Source organism: Acomys minous (assembly GCF_964271855.1).
Source record: "Acomys minous genome assembly, chromosome: 10".
Taxonomy (NCBI): domain Eukaryota; kingdom Metazoa; phylum Chordata; class Mammalia; order Rodentia; family Muridae; genus Acomys; species Acomys minous.
Window position 1 is genome coordinate 46,253,364 of NC_140491.1, and position 23,992 is coordinate 46,277,355.

The 23,992-nt window shown below is 49.7% G+C and overlaps 2 protein-coding genes across 2 annotated transcripts; one reads left to right on the forward strand and one right to left on the reverse strand.

Annotated features, from left to right (window-relative positions):
- Window positions 1-3,496: 3,496 nt before the first annotated feature.
- IGFBP1 (insulin like growth factor binding protein 1) lies at window positions 3,497-8,369 on the reverse strand. The gene is made up of 4 exons (XM_084800201.1): window positions 7,842-8,369; window positions 6,240-6,424; window positions 5,149-5,277; window positions 3,497-4,156 (listed from the first exon to the last, which is right to left on the reverse strand). The coding sequence occupies exons 1-4, from the start codon at window positions 8,212-8,214 to the stop codon at window positions 4,025-4,027; spliced, it is 819 nt and encodes a 272-aa protein (XP_084656327.1). The 5' UTR covers window positions 8,215-8,369; the 3' UTR covers window positions 3,497-4,024.
- A 9,493-nt stretch (window positions 8,370-17,862) lies between these two features.
- On the forward strand, window positions 17,863-23,676 carry CCDC201 (coiled-coil domain containing 201). The gene is made up of 4 exons (XM_084800202.1): window positions 17,863-17,927; window positions 19,998-20,441; window positions 21,745-21,962; window positions 23,227-23,676. The coding sequence occupies exons 1-3, from the start codon at window positions 17,910-17,912 to the stop codon at window positions 21,919-21,921; spliced, it is 639 nt and encodes a 212-aa protein (XP_084656328.1). The 5' UTR covers window positions 17,863-17,909; the 3' UTR covers window positions 21,922-21,962; window positions 23,227-23,676.
- The last annotated feature ends 316 nt before the right edge of the window (window positions 23,677-23,992 follow it).

Genomic DNA, 23,992 nt, shown 5'->3' on the forward strand with positions numbered 1-23,992 from the left:
AGGTCAGTAGGTCGTTTCTCCGTGACACGGGTCCTTGCCTTTCCAGTTTGTGCCCTGGGGTGTTCAGAGCAGGGTCCCCATGCAGATGGTGCAAATGGTGCCACCAGCCTTTCTACCTCTGGGAGCTTGGAGAAAGGAATATGGACTGAGTCCAGAAAGAGAAGAACCCAGAGCCTGCTGGGAGAGCTTCTGAAACCTCCAGTCCCTATGGCATGAGAACAGTGGTCACTTGCCAAAATAATTCCAAGGACCGTGACGTCAAATTGTCTGTGTAGAGCCATGTTTAAAGTCATACAACAGACATCTGAAGTGTTTGCAGAATCACAGCAAGTTGGTTCTATGGGTTCAGAGATATGAGGGTGTACAGTATGAGCTCAGCCTATGAAAGTGAGACAGATGATCGACTGAGGTTCAGCTCAGATTCACATCTGTTGGTTGGGTATGTGCCAGTCCCGGGCTGCAGAATTGGAAAAGATACACTTCCCAACTGGCTTTATCTGCACCCTGATCCCTGAGCTACAGAGTAAGGCTTTTGCAGACAGGCCAAGCAGAGGCTATGTATGAGAAATGCCTCTCCTTAGTATATTACAGGATTGAAAACAAGGTAACACGTCCCTAGGAACAGATATCACAGGGCTGCAGACAGTGTAGCGCGTCCCTGGAAACAGTTGCCAGGCAAAGTCCCTTGCAAAACCTGCACACCACTCATTTTTGCTATCCAGCACTTCCCTTCAGAGATAAATCCACCTGGCCAGTCCCTCAGACTCAGGGAGACTTGGTGCTGGCGGAAAGGATCGGGCAAAACCTATATGGGCAAAACCTGTATGTGCTATAAAGGACACCCTACAGACCTGCTGCCCACCTTCTTCCTGGAAAGCATGAATAGCCCTCCTCCTCATTAGCTAAGACCCACCCCTCTGTCCCGCCCCCTCCCACCCCCCACACTCAAAAGGCTACTGATCTTCCTCTGTTCATTGATCTATGAGCTGTTTCTCCTACCAACTCCTTATTCTCTAGAAAAAAATAATTAATCCTTCAAGGCTCAATTGGCAATCAGTGGTTTGTTTTTGTTTGTTTGTTTGTCTGTTTGTTTGGTGTCATAATGCCAAGAGAGAAACCTTGGTTTGGGTCAAAAGTTATTAAGCGTTAGTGACTTGAGAAGATTCAGGAGTGCTGGTACCCGCCACTGCCTTCCTTCTCCCAGCATGCACCTGTCACCTCTGACGGAGAACAAGAAGCCTCAGGCCTTTACAGATGGCCCTACAACCAATTTCAACTCCTAGAAGAGGTACTTTGCTTGGAGGGGAAATGACCACAAGGTGGACGTTTAGCACCATGCATTTTGCTGACAAACAGCACGCTTGTCTCCTTTTCCCATCTTGCTCTGCTCTGTTGGACCTAGAAATACTGGTCCTAGTGATGCTACCAGCGGACCCAGCGGCGAGTTCACTAAACCAGAAGTGAGAGCTGCCACATGACCATTTTGAAGTCCTCATGTCTGAGTCAACAAACACAGCAGAGAGTCCCTGGTGGGCAAGAGAGCTATACAACTCCCATGAGGAAACTGGCCTGCTGCTACACAGCAAGGGTGGGGAAGCTCAGGTCTGGAACACTGGGATCTTGTAAGATGTTTTCATAGTTACAAAGCCCAAGACATCAAGATCAACGGGACAGGAGGTCAGGCTGTGTCCTCCTCCTATACACCCCTCATTGTGAAGAAGAATAGCTGTAGGGCCGTGCCTTGCCCTGACTGGTTCCATTTTAGAAAACTCAGTCTATTCGGGATAGATATGTTGAAGCAGAATCCTCTACATCCGGTTTGGGCAAGTTTAAACCCAACAACTGTCCAGCAGGAACCACAAGTTACAGAGCTACAGCTGTATCAGAGCTGATCCGGAACACTTATGGAGGACACAGCGGGGGCACTAAGGAGCCGGCTCAGTGGGTGAAGGGCTTGCTCATGTGGGAGTGAGGACTGAGCTCTGAACCCAGGATGCGGCTGAAAATCAGGTGTGCTCATACAGTCCTGTAAGCTCAGCACTACAGGCAGAATGTGTGAGGCAGAGGAATCACTGAAAGAGAAACAGTGGCTTTGCATGATCGTATCTGAGTGCTGTTAACTTTATAGTGTTTAAGCTGTGTGGCATCCAGGCAAGAGAGGACAGCATTCCGAGCTTTGCTTCCTCCCCCAGGGAAAGGGATAGCCCGTATTTGGTTGAACACAAGATTGTCATATCGTGCTGTGAATGACGACCTTATTATTGATTGTATTTGGGGACTAAGAATGGTTGAAGGTGATAAGCACAGGTGCCAAGTTGCCACAGAGTAGACTTCTGAGGGCATGTTTTTAGGAACCCACTGACCGGGCCCTGAGGTGCCCAGAGATTTAATCAAACCTGATTCTGAATATATCTGTGAGGGGGCACAACTTCTCCATAACTTGATCCTGAGGACCTCAGTCTAAGTCCTACCACAAATTGTGCTTGATTTAAGGCACCAGGAACCCCTGCCTTTGAGGGTTTTTAGGGCTCAGATTCCTTTGTCCTAGATGAATGGGTGCTACACTATCGAGGAATCTGACTGCTGAGTTCAACAAGAGAAGACAGCTGCCGAACACTGGGGTCTAGATAAGCACTTAGAGGCTCGGGGAGGGGCCTGGCTGCAGGGAGACCACGGGCCAGGATGGTCTGTGCACACAACAGAAGTAATCACAGTATCTAGGGAAGTGGCCTGAAAGGAGGAGAGGCCTCAGCTTCCCTGCCAGGCATCAGTAGGCAGGGCTAGAGGCAGCCTGAGTGGGATGATCTGAGAAAGATGGGGAGCAAGAGGCATGAGGGATAACCAGCAAGGGGGCGGGGCAAGCATCAGGCGAGACAGCATTTTAAAAGCCATCTGGGTCAGTTTCCAGAGACAGGCCATGCGGGGAGTGGAGAAGACAGCTGTGGCCAGAGCTCTGGCCTGGGAACTAGAGGGAGAGGAGCACGTGCTGCAAGCCTCCGCTGGGGCAAAAGTAGACTCTGAAAGGGTGAGAAGCCTAGAGAACAAAAGCTATCCAGGAGCTGGACATGATGGCTCTGGGTACCTGGGAGGTGGAGGCAGAGGGATTACTATGACTTTAGACCACCCTGGGCTACAGAGTAAGACCCTGTCTCAAAAGCAAAAGTATACCCAATGACTACTTCTCTGATGTGTATTTCCGGTAGAGGAAGCCTGGGCCTATCAATAAGTTGAAGAGTGTTAAGGAGGGGAGGGGCTGAGAGCCCTGGGGAGACACGGAGATGGGCTAAGGGGGAGGGGACCTCTAGTCTGGCCCAGACAGAGGCCTGGCACTGCTTGGAAATGGGGCCACAAGGTTACAGAGTACCAGAGCAATGAGAAAGCACCACCTGTCACTCTCTATCCCTAATGCACAGAGTAGGGTTGAGGTGAGGGGGAAGGAACGGCCAGTGGATTGCGGGAACAAAGATGATGCAGGGATGCCACAGAGACACCGGTGTTTCCAGGCAGAATATTTATTCCCGATGTGTATTTAACAATGTATCCATGCAACTCTCCACACTTAGCTTTCATTACGTAATCAACACCATCACTTTCCTGGCGCGTGTGCACCAGACACAGATCTGTGGGACACAACAAGGAAACCACCCTAAGTGCAGGCTAACGTCCCTCCTCTAAACGTCCTGCCTCAGATGGACCTGTGCGTGCTCTCGGCAGCATCACTCCGCCCTTTCAAAGCAGAGGCATGGACCCCTGAAGGGCTGACACGGTATTTACATGTCTGGTGATGAGAAGCACGTAGGATATATAAATTAACATAGCACGAGAACTGTGTAGAAAAACAATAAACTTACAGTGAATAAATATAAACCGGCTTTCAAAATATCAAGCAGTATGTGGAGTATAAAAAGGAGCTACTGGATATACACATATACACATATATAAAATGGTGTGCTCCAGAGTATAAATAGACTATATACTTAAATATTTCGTGTGGAAGAACATGAAGAAAGAGAAGAACTCTTTTTCAGTTGTGCACATTGAAATATTGGTGGCAGTTGGGGTCCCCTCTGGTCTCCAGAGACCCAGGGATCTTCTTCCCATTCCATGGATAGACACACCAGCAGAGCCCAGCTTCTCCATCCAGGGATGTCTCGCACTGTAAAGACAGGACCAAGGTCAAGAGGAGCAGCAGGTGGGCGCTCTGGCCACCCTGTCCTTCAGTGAGGCCCAGCACTGCACAGCCACCCTCTGGCTAAGACTTCAACGGTGCCAATGCCCTTCTGGTTGCCATGACAAATGGAGACACTGGCTGTTGTGGCTCATGTCATAATTGACCTGATACATCTACTCAATGGTACAGTGTTTTGACAAGTATCTGCTTGGCGGCCCTGCTGGCAAAGGATCCCAGCAATGGCTCTCTTTGTTTAACAACCTCTATCATGTGGCTTGGCTTTTCTCAGTGAAATCCCTGAGTCCTAAAGGTTCCTCAGAATTCAGCTTTGACTTGTTCAGTCCCATTTATTACCATGCATAGCACAAAGCGCTCCTGTATTTTACTGCAGAGTTTTCTTTTCATTGTGGGAAGGGATAGCGAGGCATCTGCCTCCTCAGTTGACTGCGTTCTTTTCCTCTAGAGGCAAGGAACTGAAACCTGAGCGACAGCATATAGATCACCCATCTCTGTTGATCTGAGTGAAGGTGCTGAAGCCAGGTCTTCCCTACTGACTGGCCGAGTGCTCCTTATTCATCATACTAATGCTCACTGCTCCCCACTGGCTAGAGTGCTCCTCACTCATCACACTAATGCTCAGTCCTCCCTACTGACCAAAGTGTTCCTCATTCATCACACTAATACTCAATCCTCCCTTTTGACTGAAGTGCTCCTCAACCATCACACTAATGTTGACTCCTCCCCACTGGCTGGAGAGCTCCTCACTCATCACACTACTGGGGAGTCCTCCCCACTGACTCGAGTGCTCCCCACCCATAGCACTACCTCTTTCTCAGGACTAACGTCTCCCAACTGCTGCAGGGGTGGATCCCACTTAAGAAGGCCATCCCTGATGTGTATTTGGGCCCACAGATCATTTGACTTTAAAGCCATGACGCTTTACAGAGATGCAGCAGAGCAGTAGCAAAGCCACCTACCTGTTTGCTGTGATAAAATCCATTCTTGTTGCAGTTTGGCAGATAAAATTTGTAGATTTCATCCCCTGCTTTCTGTTGCGCTGCAGCTAATGTCTCCAGCACTTTATAGAGTTCCCGTTGGCAGGGCTCCTAAAAGGATAATTTTATATCAGCATGAATACAAGAGAGAGGATTCTCATTTCAAACGATGATTAAAACAGAGCAGGAGCAGGAGCAGCCGCCGCCACTGAGTCATGGTATTCTAGGGCTGTGGGTCAAATAATAACACTATCTCTGGGCCTTGTTTCCCCAAGCTGTGCGGGGGACAAGTTGGCCTCAGATTTGAGCTGTGTGGGTAAAAGATGGTTATGCCACCCTCATCCTCACTAGGGGACATTTTCTGAAGAGCTGCTTAACAACATTGTGGCAAGAGCCAGGCCAGTGGCATAAAATACTTCCCGAGCACTGCTATGTTCTGAATAATCTGGGCACCTGAATGCTGGTACAAGTGACAAGCAGCTCGGGCTCCGTATGCAGGACCTAGCATCAGAAACACCTAGATTTTTCTAGCAACTGCCCTGGCAATTGGCATACTACGTCACACAATCCACCGACTGTGGAGCAGGACACTCGTCCAGCTGGCTCGCAAACAGAATGAGATTTCTCACACTTACCATGATTTCCAGGTGAAATTCTAAAGCGTCCCTAAAAATGTTCATTCTTTCCCTCCAGTGAGGTGCAACTTGTCACCTGAGTAAGCGATTTCTAATGGTGGTTCTCTGTCACCCCCAAGTGGTCAAATTAAAGCCAGCCATTAGATAGAGAAGTTCTTGCTGGATTAAGAGTTGGGGGTTTGGAAACATCACGGAGATGCACAATGATGGTAATTGCTGAATGTACTTAGTGACAAAAAAAACCCTAGACTCAAAATGGCCTATTTTACTCTCTGTGTATTTTGTTATATTTTTAAAAAGGCAAAAATACAGCAGAAGTGGAGGTAGTTACGCCCTGCGCTCAGCTTCAGCATGCCGTAGGGCAGTGCCTTTTAGGAACTGTCCGCACTAACACCGTCACCTAGAGATAACCCTGAAGGTCCACGTGAGGGGTCTCACCTTCCATTTCTTGAGGTCGGTGGTCTCTCGGGCCCGTATGCTGTTGTAGGTGCTGATGGCGTTCCACAGGATGGGCCGGTCCTCCCTGGAGGGGGCCATCAAGTGGAAGCTATCCAGGAGCCGTTCCTCTGTCATCTCTGGGCTCTCGGAAAGCTCATCCTTAGGATCTGCAGCAGCTTTCGCCTCTGAAAAGCCAGCACCAGAGACCCGTGAGCCGCTGGAAGCATCACCCCTGTGCCCAGTCCCTTCCCTCCCACCTTAAAACCAAATTAGAATGGTCAGACGAGATCAGTTTTTTCACCAATGGATTTTTGGGAACAATTATGACCAAATAGCAGTACTGATTATTTTCTGGGGAAAATAGTCTATTTCCGGTTGAGGCAAGGGAGCCCCTGTGGCAGAGACAGCTTATGCATGATGGAGGGTAGGGCAGGAGTGCAACCGACCCTGAAAAGGGCAAAGACTAGGGTCAACGCCTGAGCTCATTAATGATGGCCCCTCAGCGTTCCACAAAAACCATCTTGTAAGACCCCAGAATAAGTGGTTTAGTTAGAAGCAAAGTCTAGAATGCAGCCTTCCTTATCCAGACCACTGTCCTTCTCTCTCCTGGGAGCCCTGCTTTCCCACACACTAAGTCACCTCTGTGCATTCCCTCACGGAGGAGGAATCACGAGACACCTTACGGAGACAGCTAAGGCTCATGGGAAGAACCAAGGGAGAAGCCCCACCTGACTCAGGCTAAGTCTATTTCAGAGGCCCTTCGGGATCGCTCTGATTTCATTTACTCAGGGGAGGGGGGGGTCACGTGCTTGCAGTGCAGCGTCCCATCAGAATATGGAAACACTAGAGTCCCCCCCTCCCCCCCAATGCCCACACAGGACGTGCATGCAGCCCTGATAGGGAGATTGGGGCTGGAGCAGAGGAAGAGGCATGTCCCAAGCTTCCTACTGCAAACAAACCAGTGCTTAAATTCAGGAAAGAGCCTGATTGTCAGACTCCTAGCAGGCAATATACACATCAAACACTGTTTGTCTATAGCCATGAAGGGAAATGAAGGTTTGGGCCTAAATTTTCACATTATGTTCTGTAAACATCTGGGAAACACATACTGGGTAGCAGGATATATGCTACAAAGGACATTGCAACCCTCCATGGGGGGGGGGAGAAGGAGGGGGTAACAGCGGGGGGGACTCCCATCCTAAACCTTCCCGGACCCTCCAACCATTGGAACTGCCAAGGGCAGGACCCACAGGAGGAGGCATGAGGTGCTTGGGCCAGCACCCCACCCCACCCGGCAGCTCTATCGCTCTCTCTTCTCCCACTGAGCGACCAAGCAGTCAGTACCGCTAGTCTGGGAACTTTCTTCCCAACACTTCACTGAGCACTACGCGCCCGAGTCCCCCTCTTTTCGGATATTTCTTCCAAGACCACGCAATGACGGGCCTCGTTGTGTGAATTATTTGCCTATCCCAGCTGAAAGCTCTTAGTGGGCCTGGAGGGCCTTTGTCTCGCCTGCTATAGGCTCTGGATTGGCCTCTGCTGGCCTAGGCAGTATGTGTGTCCCAGCCAAGAGATTTAGAAGACAGAGAGGGGCTGCAGTACCTTCTCGCTCGGAGCCGGACAAAGTACTCGCGGCGGGGGTAGCAGGTTCTTGTACACAGGCTCCCTGGCCACGGGTGAGGGCGTGCAGGGGACGAGGCTCCCCTGGCAGCGCACGGCAGCTGAGTCCCCGGGCGCAGCGTGCAGTGGCCACGCCACAGGCGGCACCCAGTGGCAAGGCACAAGTTGGGCAGCAGCCACAGCCTGCAGGCCGGGAAATCTCAGGGCATGAAGCAGGCACGGGTGGACAGAGACCCAGCCTCTCGGCAGTGCAGGGCGCACAGTGCCACGGCTGGGGGGCTCCAGTGGCCAGGCCAACCTGGGATGCTAGGAGGATCAGGACCGGCCAAGAAGCAACAGTTACGAAGTCAGGCATCGCTACCAGGTGCAGTAAGCAGTGGATGAGACTCTCTGGGCAGGCAGCAGTGGCACGGTGATCACAGCTCTCTGGGCAGACGGCTGTCTCCGGTGTTCGAGGATGCTCGCTGGATGTGTGGTAGCAGGCAGTGGACGATGCTGGCTGATTGTATCCAGGCCCTTATGTAGGGCTGGCTCAGAGGCACAGGTTAATGATTGTTAAGGCAGCGTGCTAGGATCCCTGTGTTCAAAATAAGTTTGTTTTGCTTGTGAACTCGGCACAAACCGTGGGTGGAAGGGGGGGGGGGGGTAAAAGGATCAGGTTTCCTACTATGTTTGTCCTGTTGTGATGGATTGAGACAGGAGCTAAAGTTCACTTCTAACAGCAAGCTGGTCGCCAGGTGGGGGAGGGTGCTTGTTTTTGTTCAAAGGACATCAAAGACCTAGGTGGCCAAGGCTCTTCAACTGGACTCAAGGAAAGCCTAGGGGACTAAGGTGAGGGAAGGACAGGTTAGGCCAATAATCCTTCAGGCCCCAAAGGGAGGGGCAGAAGTGGGGGTTCTGTGTGTCGATACCCACAGTTGTTTCTCCCTCCTCCCCAAAGAAGCCCCTAGCCAACAAGGAAAGCAATCCACAGTTCACCTGAGGCCTCTATCATGGCTGCAATTCCAAAAAAACAATGGCATCTCCAAAGAGGAGAGAGAGGAGCCCAGGACACCAGGGACGTGTTCTTTGTGGCTATAGAGTCAGACCCAAGCTATCGTCTCTGACAGCGGACAAGCGTCCAAACTTGTTTATCGGTGATCAAGTCCAGCGGTTTTCACTGCACCACTTTTCACTCTGTTATATCACAAGAAAAACTTCAGAAACCTTTTAGGACAATCAGAAATAGCACTCACCCTGGAATCTCCCCACCCCACCCCACCCCACCCACCCCACCCCCCACCCCCGGAACCTCCCAGAGGACACTGATCAGGGACCACCCTCCTTGCCCCTGAGTGTTTGCTGTGATTTCGTCTCCCACCCACCTTCACATCTCTACCTCCTGACCCCAGGCACTTGCTCAGAGCAACCGATGTCTAGCAACGGCTTGCACCCTCCTGTGCTGCACTCTGTGGCATTGGTTTGGAGTGGGATGGAACCCTGCAAACTGTACTGTACCAACTGGGCTCATTGCCTGTCCAGCCCCTCAATGTCTTTGGACATCTCAACTTGAGCCCCTGGCTCCAGGGGAGGACAACTGAAGTCAAAGGTTGCAGGAAATCTCAGGCCAAGGTCCTAGAGACCGCCCTGGAACAACCTGGATAAAACCTCACATTCCTGTTACCTGTTACTGCTCCCTGTATTTGAGCCATGGGGAAACGGCTCTCTGGGTGCCTTGGCTCAAGCCCTATAACCACATGCGCAGTGTGCATCACCTACTAACCGTTGTTCTCACGTTCAAAGAAACCAGTAGAGGTGCCCACTGCGGAGCAGGTTTTAGGGGAAATGTCAACCAGTGGCTGACTGGTTTTTTCAATTCAAGGTACAGAAAAAGCCCTAACAGATAAGGCATACAATACCAAGGCTTAGAGAGATGGGCCAGCGGGCCACAGTGAGCAGCAGAGCCCTTTGCCAGGAGAAAGGACTCATGTCTGGGAGTTAAGCAATAGGGGTGAGGGGTGTCAGGTAAAGGGCTGAGGGAGAGTCCCCAGAGGGGTACAAAGCAATAGGCACAGATGCAGGCTGGCCATGTGCATCCGACTACAAAAATCACCCCTCCTGTTACCAGAGCCGGACAGGGAGATTGTACCAGTTCTGCTTCTGTTGCTGTCACTGAACAGCCTGTGGCCATCACTGAAGGAGCTGGGTGTGAACAGAAATGGGTTGTGAAGCCCAGGGGCCGATGTAAGGCCGTGGCTATAGATGATGAAACAGGCGGGCGTGCGGGCGTGCGGGCGTGCGGGCGTGCGGGCGTGTGTGCGTGCGTGTGAGCATGCGTGTGTGCGTGCATGCATGCGGCACACGAGCTCACTCTAAAGCTGTCCCCCCACACGACCTAAATTCCACAGTCAGACACTGGATAAGGAGGTCCTGGGCCAGTCACTGAAAAGCTCACCTCCTAGTGAGCCATGTGGGGCCGCTCTGTATTTCCTAATAGAAAAACCTTTACAACAAGGCATTCTTCAATCAAGTAAAAACCCCCCACGCTAAGACACACTGGGAGGGTATAAGGATGTGCTGCCCGAGAGCCGCTGTGATTCTAAACGTATTAAGCGTCTTGAGGAGAATGCAAAGCAACAGTAACGGGTAGGCTACCAGGGGAAGGTATGACTTAGGAGCCTGAGGGCAGACTGGCTTTCCCTGTGCCCTTTCTTAGCCTTCCAGATCCACACCGTGTGCTTATGTTATATAAAGAATAATTACACGGGGCTACAGATTTAGGTAACGTACAGACGGCTTGCCTGACACGCACAAGGCCCTGGGTTCGATTTTCTAGGCCTGAAAAAAGAGAATATGGAATTACCCTGAAACCCATTCCTCAGCTTTCTGGCCTCATAAAAGTGACTGAACTTTGCGAACTTGGACAGTTTAAAAAAAAAAAAAAAAAAAAGGCAGCCGAACCAACATCTGCCGCAGCAACTGGAGTAAGGTCAGGTGACAGCGCTGCTCCCAGACGCTCATGATCTCATGAGTGTGTCTCTCATTAGCTTTGTTTGCTTAGGTATTTAACTTATTTGGAACAGGGTCTCACTAACCAATCTGGCCTGGACTCTTACACATAGCAATCCTCCTGTCTCAGCTTCTTGGAGACCAGGATCACATTAGTGTGCTACCATGCCCAGGTATACCACTTTTCTTTTTTATGATAAAGATGCCCCCAGTTCAGTTCCTTGTTAAGGAATTGATCAAATGATTTCCATTTTTCAACATCTTTATTTTAAACAAACATTCAAATTTTTGAGGAGTTTAATTTTGGGGGGGGGGGGGAGAGGTTGTGTGAGTGTGAGCACAGGTGCCTGGAAGAGGGTGTCAGGATTTGGAGTTCCAGGTGATTGTGAGCCACCTGACAAAAACGCTGGGAACCAAATACAGGTCCTCTATGAGAACAGTACACCATCTCCCCAGTCCCTAACATTTAACTGTAGGGGTTTTTCAAGACAGCGTTTCTCTGTGTAGCCCTGGCTGTCCTGGACTAGCGTTGTAGACCAGGCTGGCCTCGAACTCACCGAGATCTGCCTGCCTCTGCCTCCCAAGTGCTGGGAGTAAAGGCGTGCGCCACCCCTTCCCGACTTGTAAGTCATTTTAAATGACTGGCTTCCATGTAGGTCCCTAAATAATTTCACGGCTGGAAGTAGAAGTTGTGCTCTGCTCTCAAGATTCCCTTTGACCTTCCTCAAGTTAGTCGCTGCCCACCGTTGAAATGTTTCCTTAGTGAAGAGCAGGAAAGGCAGAATGCTGACACATGCTTGGAACTCTGTGCCAGGCCCCAGTAATTCACTCTGATGCACACTTGCCCAGAACTAATCCAGGTGTCCCTTCCCTGGTTCCTCCCTGTTCCTGCGCATTGTGGTTTTTCCTCCTTTCCAAAGATCAATTTCTCAATGTTTCCATTGCTTACCTCACAGCCACACAAAACCAAAGAGCCACCGAACTTCTCTTTGATTCCCAACATTTGTCAACACAAATGAAGCCAGCCCCCAACCCCCACCCCCACACCAGGCCCATGTAGACAGCCAGTTCATTGGCCCATGCTGTGTAGGGTGGGGTGACTTGTCCTTCTCCTGAGTCACAGCTTGACTCAGCCACCTCTCTGGCCTAGCTCTAATCCTTAACCTGAAAGCCCCTTTGGTTTTTTTCCAATAAGCTGCCCTTCTCACTTAGTCACCACAAACAACACAATTGCATTTCCACACTCTGGCTTTGTGTTTCCACACCAGAATTTCCATTGTTTTTTATAACTTTGTATCTTTGTCCTCAGTGTTTAGTCTCCCCCAGAAGCTATCCTCCAAAACTCCTGTGGCTTCCTCTGTGGGGCAGATGACCCTTCCTCTCAGCTTCCTAGTGCTCTCTGTTCCTGGAGCTTCCGTCTGCATGGCTTTTCTCACTCTACAGTGGAGGAGAGAGGAGCTGTTTTCTGGGCGAGGGGAACAGTGGGAAAGAGGGGTAATGTGTCGCCCCAGATGGTCACAATCACTGCCTCACAGCCTGGCCAGCAGGCAGTCTAGGGAGAGCTCAAGAGCCCATCCTGTGCTGCCTGTGGCAGACAGGAAGAGAGCATCCAGAATGTCTGGGCACCTCTAGGCAAAGGTGAAACCTCAGGTGGTCTTGGAGGGAAAGTGAGACCCTCCAGGCAACAGAGGCTGCAGTGATGTGGCTGAGCAGGGATAGCCGAAGGCAAGAGAACACACCAAGCTCAATGTACCCTGAGGTCATTCAGCAATTCTCTCAGCATGGCCTGAGCACGCTGATGGGGCAAGCCTCAAGAAGGGCTGAAATACTTGAAGTTGGAGTAATTACCAGGAAGGCACATGAGCTAAGATTCCTATAAGCAACTGTTCCATTCCAAAAGCTATGGTTCTTGAATGCCAGTCTGGGAGCAACTAGGACTAGGAGAAGAAGAAGAAGAAAAGAATGTTTTTGTGTTGCTTTGGGTTTGATTTTTGTTGTTGCTCTCGTTATTGTTGTTGTTGTTGTTGATGATGATGATGATGATGACGATGATGTTTTCATTATTTTGTTTTATTGGACCAAGGTCATTCATTGTCCAGGCTGCCTTTGAACTCACTATATAGCCAGTGCTGGCCTCAAGCTCCTCATCCTCCTGCCTCCGCCTCCCAAGTACTGTGATTACAGGCATGCGCGCCACCCGACCTGCTCAGTGTCTTGTAGATGCTCATTACGCACAGCTGGTGCCAAGAGGGGACGCCTCCAGTGGGAACACGAAGGGTGCAGCTCCTACTTTACCCAAATCAAAGCCTCTGTATTTCCTGCCAACACAGGCACTCCCTCCTGCTCCGTTGTTAACTCAGCGTGCTACAGAAGAAAGGGTATTAAGAAAAGTCGACAGGTCCGGGAAACCTACAAGAGGAACTTTATGACAGGCGGATCTGGGTCCTGGGGTCCTCCTCTAACTATGGCACCAGCCAAGGAGAATATAGGCGGTAAACTTCGAACCCCTACCCAGACTAGCCGATGGACGGGACATTCTCCACCGTTGAGTGGAGAAAGAGACTCTCACACGAGCTCTGGTGCCCCATTTCTGACCAGGTCCCCTGGATGGGGAGGCCTGGTGGCACTCAGAGGAAGGATAGCAAGTTACCAAGAAGAGACTTGATACCCTAAGAGCATATATAGGGGGAGGAGGTCCCCCTCAGTCACAGACATAGGGGGGGAGTAGGGGGGAAGCGGGAGGGAGGGAGGAATAGGAGGATACAAGGGATGGGGTAACAATTGAGATGTAATAGGAATAAATTTTTTTTTAAAAAGTGGCAATCCCAGTCTGCACTCCAGAGGGAGCTGTGTGAACGGCCTGCCGCACTCAGCGTCTCGCTCTGTGACTCTTCACACCTCTGCCTTTTTGTTTTGACAACTTCCACAACAGTGTTGAATATCACATATGAAGAATCCATCCCTGACAGTTTCATTAGCACCAGAAGAGGGGGGTCAGATGGGAGCAGAAGTCTGCATTTCCACCTCGGATTCCCTCACCCTGGCGCATCGCAGAAGCGGAGAAAGCTGTAAGGAGATGAAGGGGTGCTTGGCCAAGCGGCTGCTAAATCTATGTGGGCGGCTAGCACCCTGGGCTGCCTGCAGGCCTCTGTGGGACCTGAGGATGATGAAAGCCCCCCCCCCCAGGCCCTTCCATCACACACTGTTCCCAGTCCTGCCTTCCTGCAGGCCACTGCTTACCCACAGGCAGCTACAGAGTTAGGCAATCTGGGCTCTGGAAAATGATACAAGAGTCAAGGGCAAAGCGAAGCTTTCAAAGGTGAAAAAAAAAAGTGCTGCAATCCAGGGGAAACCTCAGAAGAGGTTGTTTTGAACCTGAGGAAAAACAAAACAAATAATAATTTAAAAAAAAAAAAAGATGTTCTCTGCCCATAGTCCATGATCAACATGAGGATGATGTAAAGCCATGCAAAGGCCTGGCCCCCTGCCCTATCTCCTGGGCAGATGAAAGACACCGCTGTGCAGGCCGCATGGAAGTGGGGGAGGGGTGAGAGCTCACACCTACACTCCCTAAGCAGCTGAACAGCCCAGGCTTCTACCACAGTGAGAGGAACGGGCCCAGGGCCAGTGTCCAGGGACCTTGTCAAAAGACCTCAACTCTAATCTCAGCATTGACAGCAAAGTCACACCCCCTCCCCATTGCATTTGAGGGGTGTGCGTATGCTGAAATTAGTTTGAGAGGGCAGATTAAGTTGCCCAGGCACAAGGAAAGTATACAAACATAAGAATTCATCGTCCTCTTCCTGGGTCAGGCCCCCCTGTTCGCTCACATCTGTAATGTATAGAGGTCTAGGCAGTATGAAACTACCAGGAGCTGGAGAGCAAGGCCAAACACGGACATCTGACTTCCAGGGATGTGCCTGTCACTCTATTTTAGCAAGTGTCCAGGGTTCTGACACATGCTTGTTTTCAGAGCCAGCAGTTCACAAAGCCCTCTCATCCCTTCCTCACTCAAGACCACCCCTTTAGGTGACAGGGGGTGGAGCATTCAGGGATAACGGATGCATTTGGTAAGAGACTCACCCAACACCCAACACCCAACACCCAACACCCAACACCCAACACCCAACCAGGGCTACAGCTGGGTGTTGGGAGGGATGAAAACAGGTACCATGCCCTCCCTGTACGAGGATCCAGCCTATGGTGTTCACACGTGAATGGGCATGTGAGTGGTAGCAACTTCTAAACACGTACAACGAAGACAGACTCAGAGAGTGATGACGGTGGGACACATGACTCGTGGAAAAGAGTATAAAGCTGTTTTTTTCCCTAGTTTCAAATCCATCATAGCTTTCTCACTCTCTGAGATGGGTATGTGAATTCATGTTTCTCAGCATTGAAATATCAAGAACCATTTGTGTATCCCGAGAGAATCCAGCGCCTGTTAGCCCTCCAGGCAGTGAGTGTGACAGTCAGGCTTGCCTCTTAATCCCATTAGCCAGCAGTGCAATAGGGATTATATTAGTCACTGAGTTCATCTGTCACATTGACCCATGTTTAAGAAGCAATGCTTTTTTTCAATTCTGTTTAAACCATATCAAATCACTCTATTATAGCGTTAGTTAATATGTTAATTGAATTTTTAAGAAAGAAGCTATAGCATCAGAGGTTGAGAGGCTGTAAAGGTCAGGATGTGAGGGACCCTTGAATGGCCTGGTGTGTTAAGCCCTGTGTCTGACTGAGGACCTGCTACATAATACATACATACATATATATATACATACACTATACATACATATATGTGTATACATATATACATAGGTACATATATATACATACACACACTATGAAACAGAACCAAGTGATGGAGCTTTCCTTCCTCCTTCCCTTCCTCCTTCCTTCCCTCCCTCCCTTCCCTTCAGAAGAATAGGTTTACTATGTTTCTCTCTCTGCTCCTAAAGAAAACAGCCAACAAGTTAAAAACTCCTTCATGTACACAGCCCAGAAGGACACATTTAAGCCATTTCAAATCATCCTTTACATAAGGACCAAATGTGATTGCGAAAACTGAAGCTAGTGACCATCCAGGGGCCTTACCTGTGACGGGCTGTCCTTGAATATACTCTGTCTCCCAGTACCCTCCAGAGCAGCCCAGTTCATCTGTCCCTTAATGAGGGAAATGGGGTCTGAGAGCGGGGTACACTGCTGGAGACTGATTAGGGGCACTTGGCACCAAGTTAAGACCCTGGGACTCCTGAGGTGGTGAGCTTGTGCTTCCCACTCTTGCTTGTTGGGGACCTCTGCTGAATTTGTCCTTAAGGGGCAGAGTGATTTTTGTGGATTACCCACCACCCCCACTTTCAGGAAAACAAATCAGTATGTGAGGGGTTTTCCAGCTTTGAAATCCCCATCAATTCAGGAGTCTGAGGGAAAGACAGCTGTGGGCCATTATATGGACTCAGCACCCACAGCAAGCTGAAGCCGTGCCGTATGCTCCCACCCGTCAAGGACTGCATCTGTGACAAGAGAGACTAAGGTCCCTCAAGACAAGTCTTCCTGAGGCGTCAGAGAAGAGGAAGGGGGATGGTAGAATATTAGGTATCGCTTCCCTCATCAGCTTTGTACATAGCACAGCACAGCTAATTAATTTGCCACAGGTGTCAGTGCTGTATGTGGCTGGCAAACACTATCTTACTGGTAGGGCTCTGGGGTATAGCCTTCTGGGAGTACAGGCTCTGTCATTAACGTGCTATAAGCCTCAAAGCAGGCCTGACTTCGAACCAGCAATCCTACTTGCTTGAACGTGCCAGGGGACAATGAGATTGAACTGTCCCTTAGTCCCACGGAGTGCTATTTTTAAGTGCCCAACTAGATGCCATGCATACAGCCAGAAAAGACACAGATGGAGTGAATCAGGATAGCTCTAAAGAAAGAAATACTCAAAAAGAGATGCATGCTGCCCCATGTGGTATTACAGGTCTTTAATCCCAGCACTAGGTAAATTCTAGGCCAGCAAGGCTACATAGTGAAACCCTGTTCCAAAACCCCCCCAAATTAAAAAAGAAATAAAAATTAAAAATTAAAAGGTAGCTTCATCAAATTAGTAATATCTAGGGTAGCTGGGAGGCAGGAGGATGGGTATATTTAAAATTTGTTAGTTGGACCCAGTGGCACACACCTGTTGTCTCAGTTCCTCAGGGGATGAGAGAAAGGAGATTCCTTGAGTCTAAAAAGTTCAAGGTGAATCCGAGGTGGTGGCACATGCCTATAATCCCAGCACTCGGGAGACAGAGGCAGACAGATCTCTATGAGTTCAAGGCCAGTCTAGTCTAAAAAGTGAGACCCAGACAGCCAAGGCTACACAGAGAAACCCTGTCTCAAAAATAACAAACAAAACAAACGAAAAGAAAACAAAAACAACTTCTTCCGTGTAGATTCCCTCTCAAATACATCATGATCCTTTTGGGAGCTCAGTGCTGGTGTGGGCTGAGATTGACTCAGTTGCTATTCTCGGTGGGATTTGTGGCTTGGAGCAGAGTCCACACAGGGGCCCCACTCGGTGTCATCTTCTGGGAATCCTTAGAAATTTTAGAAATTCGATTATGAGACCTACCCAGATCAGCTTAACCAGGTGTTTAGCTGGCCCGGTGCTCTAGGCTCTAGCAACTCAAAGCTATAAATGGCTGAAAGGGAGGGGAGGAGCCCTCAGCCACAGACACACATGAGATTCTAGCACTTTCCGGTGGCTCTCAGTCTGGCTGAATGTGAGATATCTTTGGTCTCTATTAGGGTAGGTGCCCTGACAGCCCTTCGTGTTGTAAGAATTCAGAGATATTCTAAGGTAATATTCAGGTCCAGGAAGAAGAAGCCAGCCAGGTGAAAGCCCTCAGGGTGAAGAGGACGCTACCCTGGCCCTTCACCACCACGTGGTCATTAGTTTTGCTCACCTGCACCTGTCAAGGCCCGAGTGGGAACTATTGCCAGGTGTATTTCTACTCACCCTGGTTCCAAGAGCAAAGCGTTGTAACTGCCCAAGGACGCTCATTTCAGAGGAAAGACAGGATGGAGTCGGCCACACAGGTAGGCATAGAAGGGTGCTGCTGGGAGAAAGAGGGGGTAAAGTGTGGCATGTGGAGGGAGGGAGATGTCCGGCAGAATGCTCTGAGGAGATCTGAAGATTGCTCTCAGGCTGCCTGCCAATTAGGCCTCAAAGAATTCCTATCCCGTGAGAAGCTGCTGCTGCGGCCTCTGTGTGTGCTCTATGTTAGACGGGTCGTAGTGCCACGGCCTGGCCTGAAGCCGCCACCCACACACCCTAGTCACCTCTGGACTACTCCTTGCTGGGTCTTCCTAGCTAGAGCCAGATCTTTCCAGCCTGGTGTTGAGAACTCAGGAGCTCTCCCTGCCTCTACATAGTGGAAGCCCCTCTGGGTTCCTACCGATGGCTGGCTTTGTGCATGGATAGCAGTGCATACCTATATAACACTGTCTGGCCTCAAGAAGTGTTGAAGCCATTTTCTTAAAAAAAAAAAAAACAATATATATATATATATATATATATATATATATATATATATATATATATATCACATCCACTTTGCAGAATGTTCCACTTCCTCCCACTTCCTGAGTGACAGTAGCTTCTTTAACAGTTGGGGGACGTCAATACCAGTCTTAGAAACTGTTACTCTCGCTACAAAAAAAAAAAAAAAAAAAAATGAAGTGCAAGAAATTGCTTCGTAAAGATGGAATAAAGCAAAATGGGCAACCTGGCCCTGGCTGTCAAAGCCACCTCAGTCAGTACACTAGCATGCTGCCAGCATGAGTTTGTCTAAATCCCCAAAGGAATATAAAAAACATGAAACAACAGAGAGCTAGTCCCTGTCAGGTCACTTCACACAAAGCCTTGTCAAATGGCACTGGTGGCGGGGGTGGGGCGAGTATGCTCCATGGTGAACATAAATGTATTTTAATATCAGACGATCAATTCCAGGATTGTCTTCAGATGGCTGCACCTGCTGACTGATGCTCAGTCAGGGTTTGTAGTGTGTGTGTGTGTGTGTGCGTGCATAACATAGCCACACCTTCCTTCCTCAGAGCGGGGAGTACCATTCAAATGGCAAGGCAATTAACATATTGTGTTTGGAATAACCATAAGAAAACCCCTGTCTGCTCACATGCATGCTGCTACTTTGAAAGGGACATAAATTGGATTTTTTCCCTTGAGTATTTTCTGCATTTTTTTTTTTTTACTTGCACTCAGTTAAACTCAGTCACACCGGGCCTGCGGATATGAAGGCTGTGGCATCCTTCATTAGTGTCTAAGAAAAGGATGTTCATGCAGAAGTATTGTTGGTTAAATCTAGGTTTTAGCTTGGAGGAGAAATCTAATCCAAATGACTGAAGTTAGGATATTATAGCCAAATACAGCATGCCCCACCCATGTGCATCCAGAAGTCAGCTACAGCAGTGACTGTCACCCTTCCTAACGCGGTGACCCCTTAATACAGCTCCTCACGCTAACGGTGACCCACAACCATAAAGCTATTTCCATTGCTACTTCAAGACAGTAATTTGGCTACTGTTACGAATCATAGTGTAAATATCTGTGTTTTTGGATGGTCTTCGGTGACCCCTGTGAAAGAGTCATTTGACCCACAAAGGGGTCACAACCCACAGGTTGAGAACCACAGAGCTAGAGCCAGGAGCCAAACTGGCCTCCCCTGTTCATTTGCCAAAAAAAAGGGTTGTCTTTTTATGCTGAGATTTCTGTGTTAAAATTATCTCATTGATAACATTCAGCTCCCTGTCCCCCCCTCCACCAAGGCAGTTTGCTAGAACATTCTCTGTGCTTCAACCCTGTCCTTGAGACTCATCTCTGCCTATTGCTCCTTGTGTTGTTGTTAACCATCAAAGTGAAGAAGTGTGGGGAGGGGTGGTGGGGGAGGGGCGCTGGGGGGAGTGTCCCATCATGCACGTGGTTTGAGTCTCCAGCCATGGGTATAGACCCTCAGTCCTTTAATGTTTCCTTCTCTAGGGTCACTGGGTCTGTATGTGACTTTGGGTGGCTGTGCTTGGATGAGAACATACTGTGCTCCCATGGAGGGGGCGGCAACTCTCTAGGACCCAGATTTGTAATTTTATCTTCAGGTCCCTGAGTTGAATTCCTCTGGAGTGACAAAGAGGCCAGGCTGGAAGAAACCTGCCATCCACAGCACTCCCCAGGAGATGGCTATGGGCTGGAGCCCAAGGCCCCGCCCAGGACGGAACTTCCAACAGTATCAGCCCTTGATATATGAAGATTCCTCCCAGGACCCCATGTCCCAGCTGGCAGGGTTCAGCCCCATATCCACCTTCAGGAAAAGGCTTTCGACTGTTGAGGACTTAGAGAGTTCCCGTGAGCAGGCAGAGCCCCACCCAGACCATCTAGCTGCAGAGGAAGAGCCACGCGTGTCAGTCTCCTCCTTGAGTAAGGAGCATCATCAGAAGACAGAGACCCTGAAGGCGATGAGCTGGCCAAGGAACTCAGGGATGCCTGGGATCTCAGACATCACCTGGCAGAGGAGACGAGACCCAAAGAAGAAGGCAGCTGCAGTAGGTTTCCTCCCTCCCAACCCAGCCCTGTACCCAGGGAGCTCCGGGGCCCTGTGTGCTTCCAAGATGTCAAATGTGGGGGGGGGGGGAGCATTTACCTTCCATCATTCAGGCTCTTCTGGCCCCTAAGCTTGGGGGTCTGCACAGATGCACACAACACCCACCTCTGTCTGCATATGAGGTCACAAGGCCTTCCAGCTTTTCTGACACCTGGTGCTCAGCTGCCTCAAGACCGCTTTTTGCTCAGAAGGAATGCTGTGGATAATGTTGCCTGTGTAGCCCATGACTCCCCCCAGCCCGGGGCTCTGCAAGTCTAGTCCCCAATGCAGGCTCCGGCTTTACCTTGTCCCGGGTCTCTAGCTCACAGACATCCAGGTACCAACTATTTTCAGCACTGAGGGTTCGTTAGAGAAGTTGTTGGTGCGAGTTGTCCCATTTGTCACCTTCCCACATGGGTTCCCCCAAAAGGGCCATCTAATGCTCGTAACTGCACTTAGAATTGTGCCTAGACCCAGCAGGCTGCTGCTACCATATGGCTAAGCTGCCCCAATCCTTTCCCTAGCCAGAGTGTTGGGACATAGAAGGCTCATTCTCATACAGGAAGAACATGAGTCACACCTAACCCCTATCTGCCTCTGAGGTGCTTCTGCATCTCCTGGTGCCAGGGCCACTCTTCACCAGAGCCCTGAAGACCAGATGATACCAGAAAGCATCCTGGAAGACAGAGCATTAAGAAGATGGACCTTTAGTCCAGGTGTGGCAAACAGCTGTAACCCCAGCACTGGGAGGCAGAGGGCAGGTGACAGCCTGAGACCATGTCAAATGACAAAACCATCCAGTTCCTGTTAACAGACCCCGATTCCAAACACCTATTAACTGACCACTGGAAGCTCACAGCCTGTGAGGGCTGCATAGGGAACCTGGGAGGGATTTCCTTTAGGCTCATTTTCTTCCCTGTATCCCTATTGAGGATGCTAACCTCTAGGGTAACAGAGGTCAGTTCAGCCAGCCCCTTTGTTGGCAAGGCTTCTGCCTCCTACTTACCATATGCAGATTTTGGTCTGTCACTCTGATAAGCTGACCTCTCTGGAGGATGAGAGAGCCTGGGTCTGGCCTCCACTCCTCCTCCACACTTGGGGTAACACACAGAAGTGGGGGAGGGAGAGCCCTGTGGGTTTGACTGGTGTCTCAGACCTGGATGAGTGTCCCAGGGCTGTTGGATACTTTTTCCCTAAGCACAGTGTGCACACTGGTTACCCATAGTGAGAACAGTTCTGCAGACTGCTGTCTGTCTTCTACACAGATGCAACGCTTACAGCGATGGGAGGCCCAGCTGCTTCAGGAAATTGAGGAGGCAGTCCATCATGAGCTTACTATCCAAGAAGGGGTCCCAAGCACTGAGCTCCCCAACCAGGGCCAGGGGCCACTTAGCATCGGCACAGTCAGAGTAGATGCTCAAGACCCTAGTGCCTCGGTGTGACTTAATTGTCTATGCCATGCTGTACACGTCAGCTGGCCCAGGTGAGTCACGTGGGAGCAGATCTTGTTTTCCAAACTGTAAGATAAGGGAAGAATTGCTTAGGCCTGGGTGGAGGTGAGGTACGTCAAGGGACAGAGTTGACAGTTTGAAAAAGAATAAGATTCTTTGTGCTCTGTAACTGGAAGAAGGTCACCGGGCCTGATTGAGTCCTGTGCCCTCTTCTGCCTGGCTTTGACCTCAGGGATACACTCTCTGCTCCCCTGTTTCCCTTATCTGAAAAATGACAAAACCTATCAGGTGCAACACAAAGCCTATGGTCCCAGCTGCTGGCCTGGCTCCCTCCTGCCCTGGGAAAGCCACGTGCCCTGGGGAACCTCCTGATTCTCTGGGATGACTTCACTCGAGCCTTCAGTGAGGCAGGACCGGAAGGAAATGGGGCCGTGGAGTTCTGAAATACTAGGCCAGCTACAAGTGGTGGTTTGACTGGACGTTCTGAGCTTGCCCTTGGCACTCAGCTGGGTAGAGAGGGAAGCAGACAGACAGATTGGAGGGAAAGGTCGTCTTTTATGAGAGACCATGGCTGGTATGGATGGAGACAGAGAATCGGAGCAAGTTCCTAAGGATAGATGAACACAGGAAAGAGCACAGTTTAGGGTTTGGGTTTTGGTTCCTCAAGGATGTGTTGGATGGGCTTTCCTGCTCATCTTCAGGGTAGCATGATCAGAAAGCTCTGATTTCTAGTCACCTGGAAAGCTGCAGTTGCTGCCCAAGGCTGTTCTGTGGGCGGGATGACGGGACTAGCACTCCTGCAGTAGCCTGGGTAGCTACTCTCTCCCCTTTCTCCCTGTGTCCTGTCTCCATCAATTATCCCAGCCCTAGGTGCTGGCTGCACCCCCAGACAGTGAAAGGAAGGAGACACTAGCTGCGCACCCGTGGAACGTCAGTTAACGCCAGGCTGCCTCCACATGCTCTCAGGCTGCCCGCTTTGTGAAGATGTGTCATGGCCACTGAAGTACAGCGATCAGTTTTAGTCTTAGAAATATTTGCTGTTTTCTTGCTTAAAAAAAAAAAAAGAAAAAAAGATGTATGTTTATATTTCCAGTGAAGACTATCCCACTTCCCCACTTGTCCTGTCTACAGTGGGTCAGCAGGTGGCTGCAGATAAAATGTTAGCCCTATAGTAGAAACAAAAGGAAAAAGCCTTGATAAAAGAAAAGGGCGGGGCATAATAGAGTCTAGGAGTATGTGAGGTCCGGGGCTGGCTGCCTGGAGCCACAGGTGACAGGTTTCATTGTCTCCCTCCAGGAGCGAGCCAGCAGCTACAGCTGTGAACGGGATGCTTCAGGTTCACGTGATGCTCTCTGTAAGTGATCCTTTACTTCATGTTTAAACGCCTGCATGTTTTACAAGCCGCTTCCTATTAAAACAGTTCTCTGTTTTCATTTGTATAATTACCCCGGCTATAAGATCAGTCTTGTGAAAGTGTCAGAGCTCTTTTATTAATTGTTCGAATAAGGCAGAACACTATTTTTAAAGCCTGATCAGAACTGGAGATGAATGCATCAGAGGCGAGCCCTTCCAATCTCCACTATTAAAAATAAACTCTATTCAGGAGAACTATTTCCAAAGTTTGTGCCTGAATGCAAATCAACTCAGATATAGAGCCAAGAGAATTCTATTTCAACCTCACTTTTCAAAGACACACTTGAATACATAACAAGTTCAGGGAAGCAGTTTGAGGCAGTGTGGTCTTCTTTTTTTTTCTTTTTTTTTTTTTGGTTTTTTGAGACAAGGTTTCTCTGTGTTAGCCTTGGCTGTCCTGGACCCGCTTTGTAGACCAGGCTGGCCTCGAACTCACAGCGATCCACCTGCCTCTGCCTCCCGAGTGCTGGGATTATAGGCGTGCGCCACCACGCCCGGCTCAGTGTGGTCTTCTTAAAAGAGAGAACTGTAGGCCCCAGAGGAAGGGCTTAGGTGACATAACTTCCTGGACATTGATGCTGTTCTTCCTGAATTACTGTGTATTTGCCCAGTTAGTGTGTTCTTTACTCATAGACACTCCAGCTGAAGT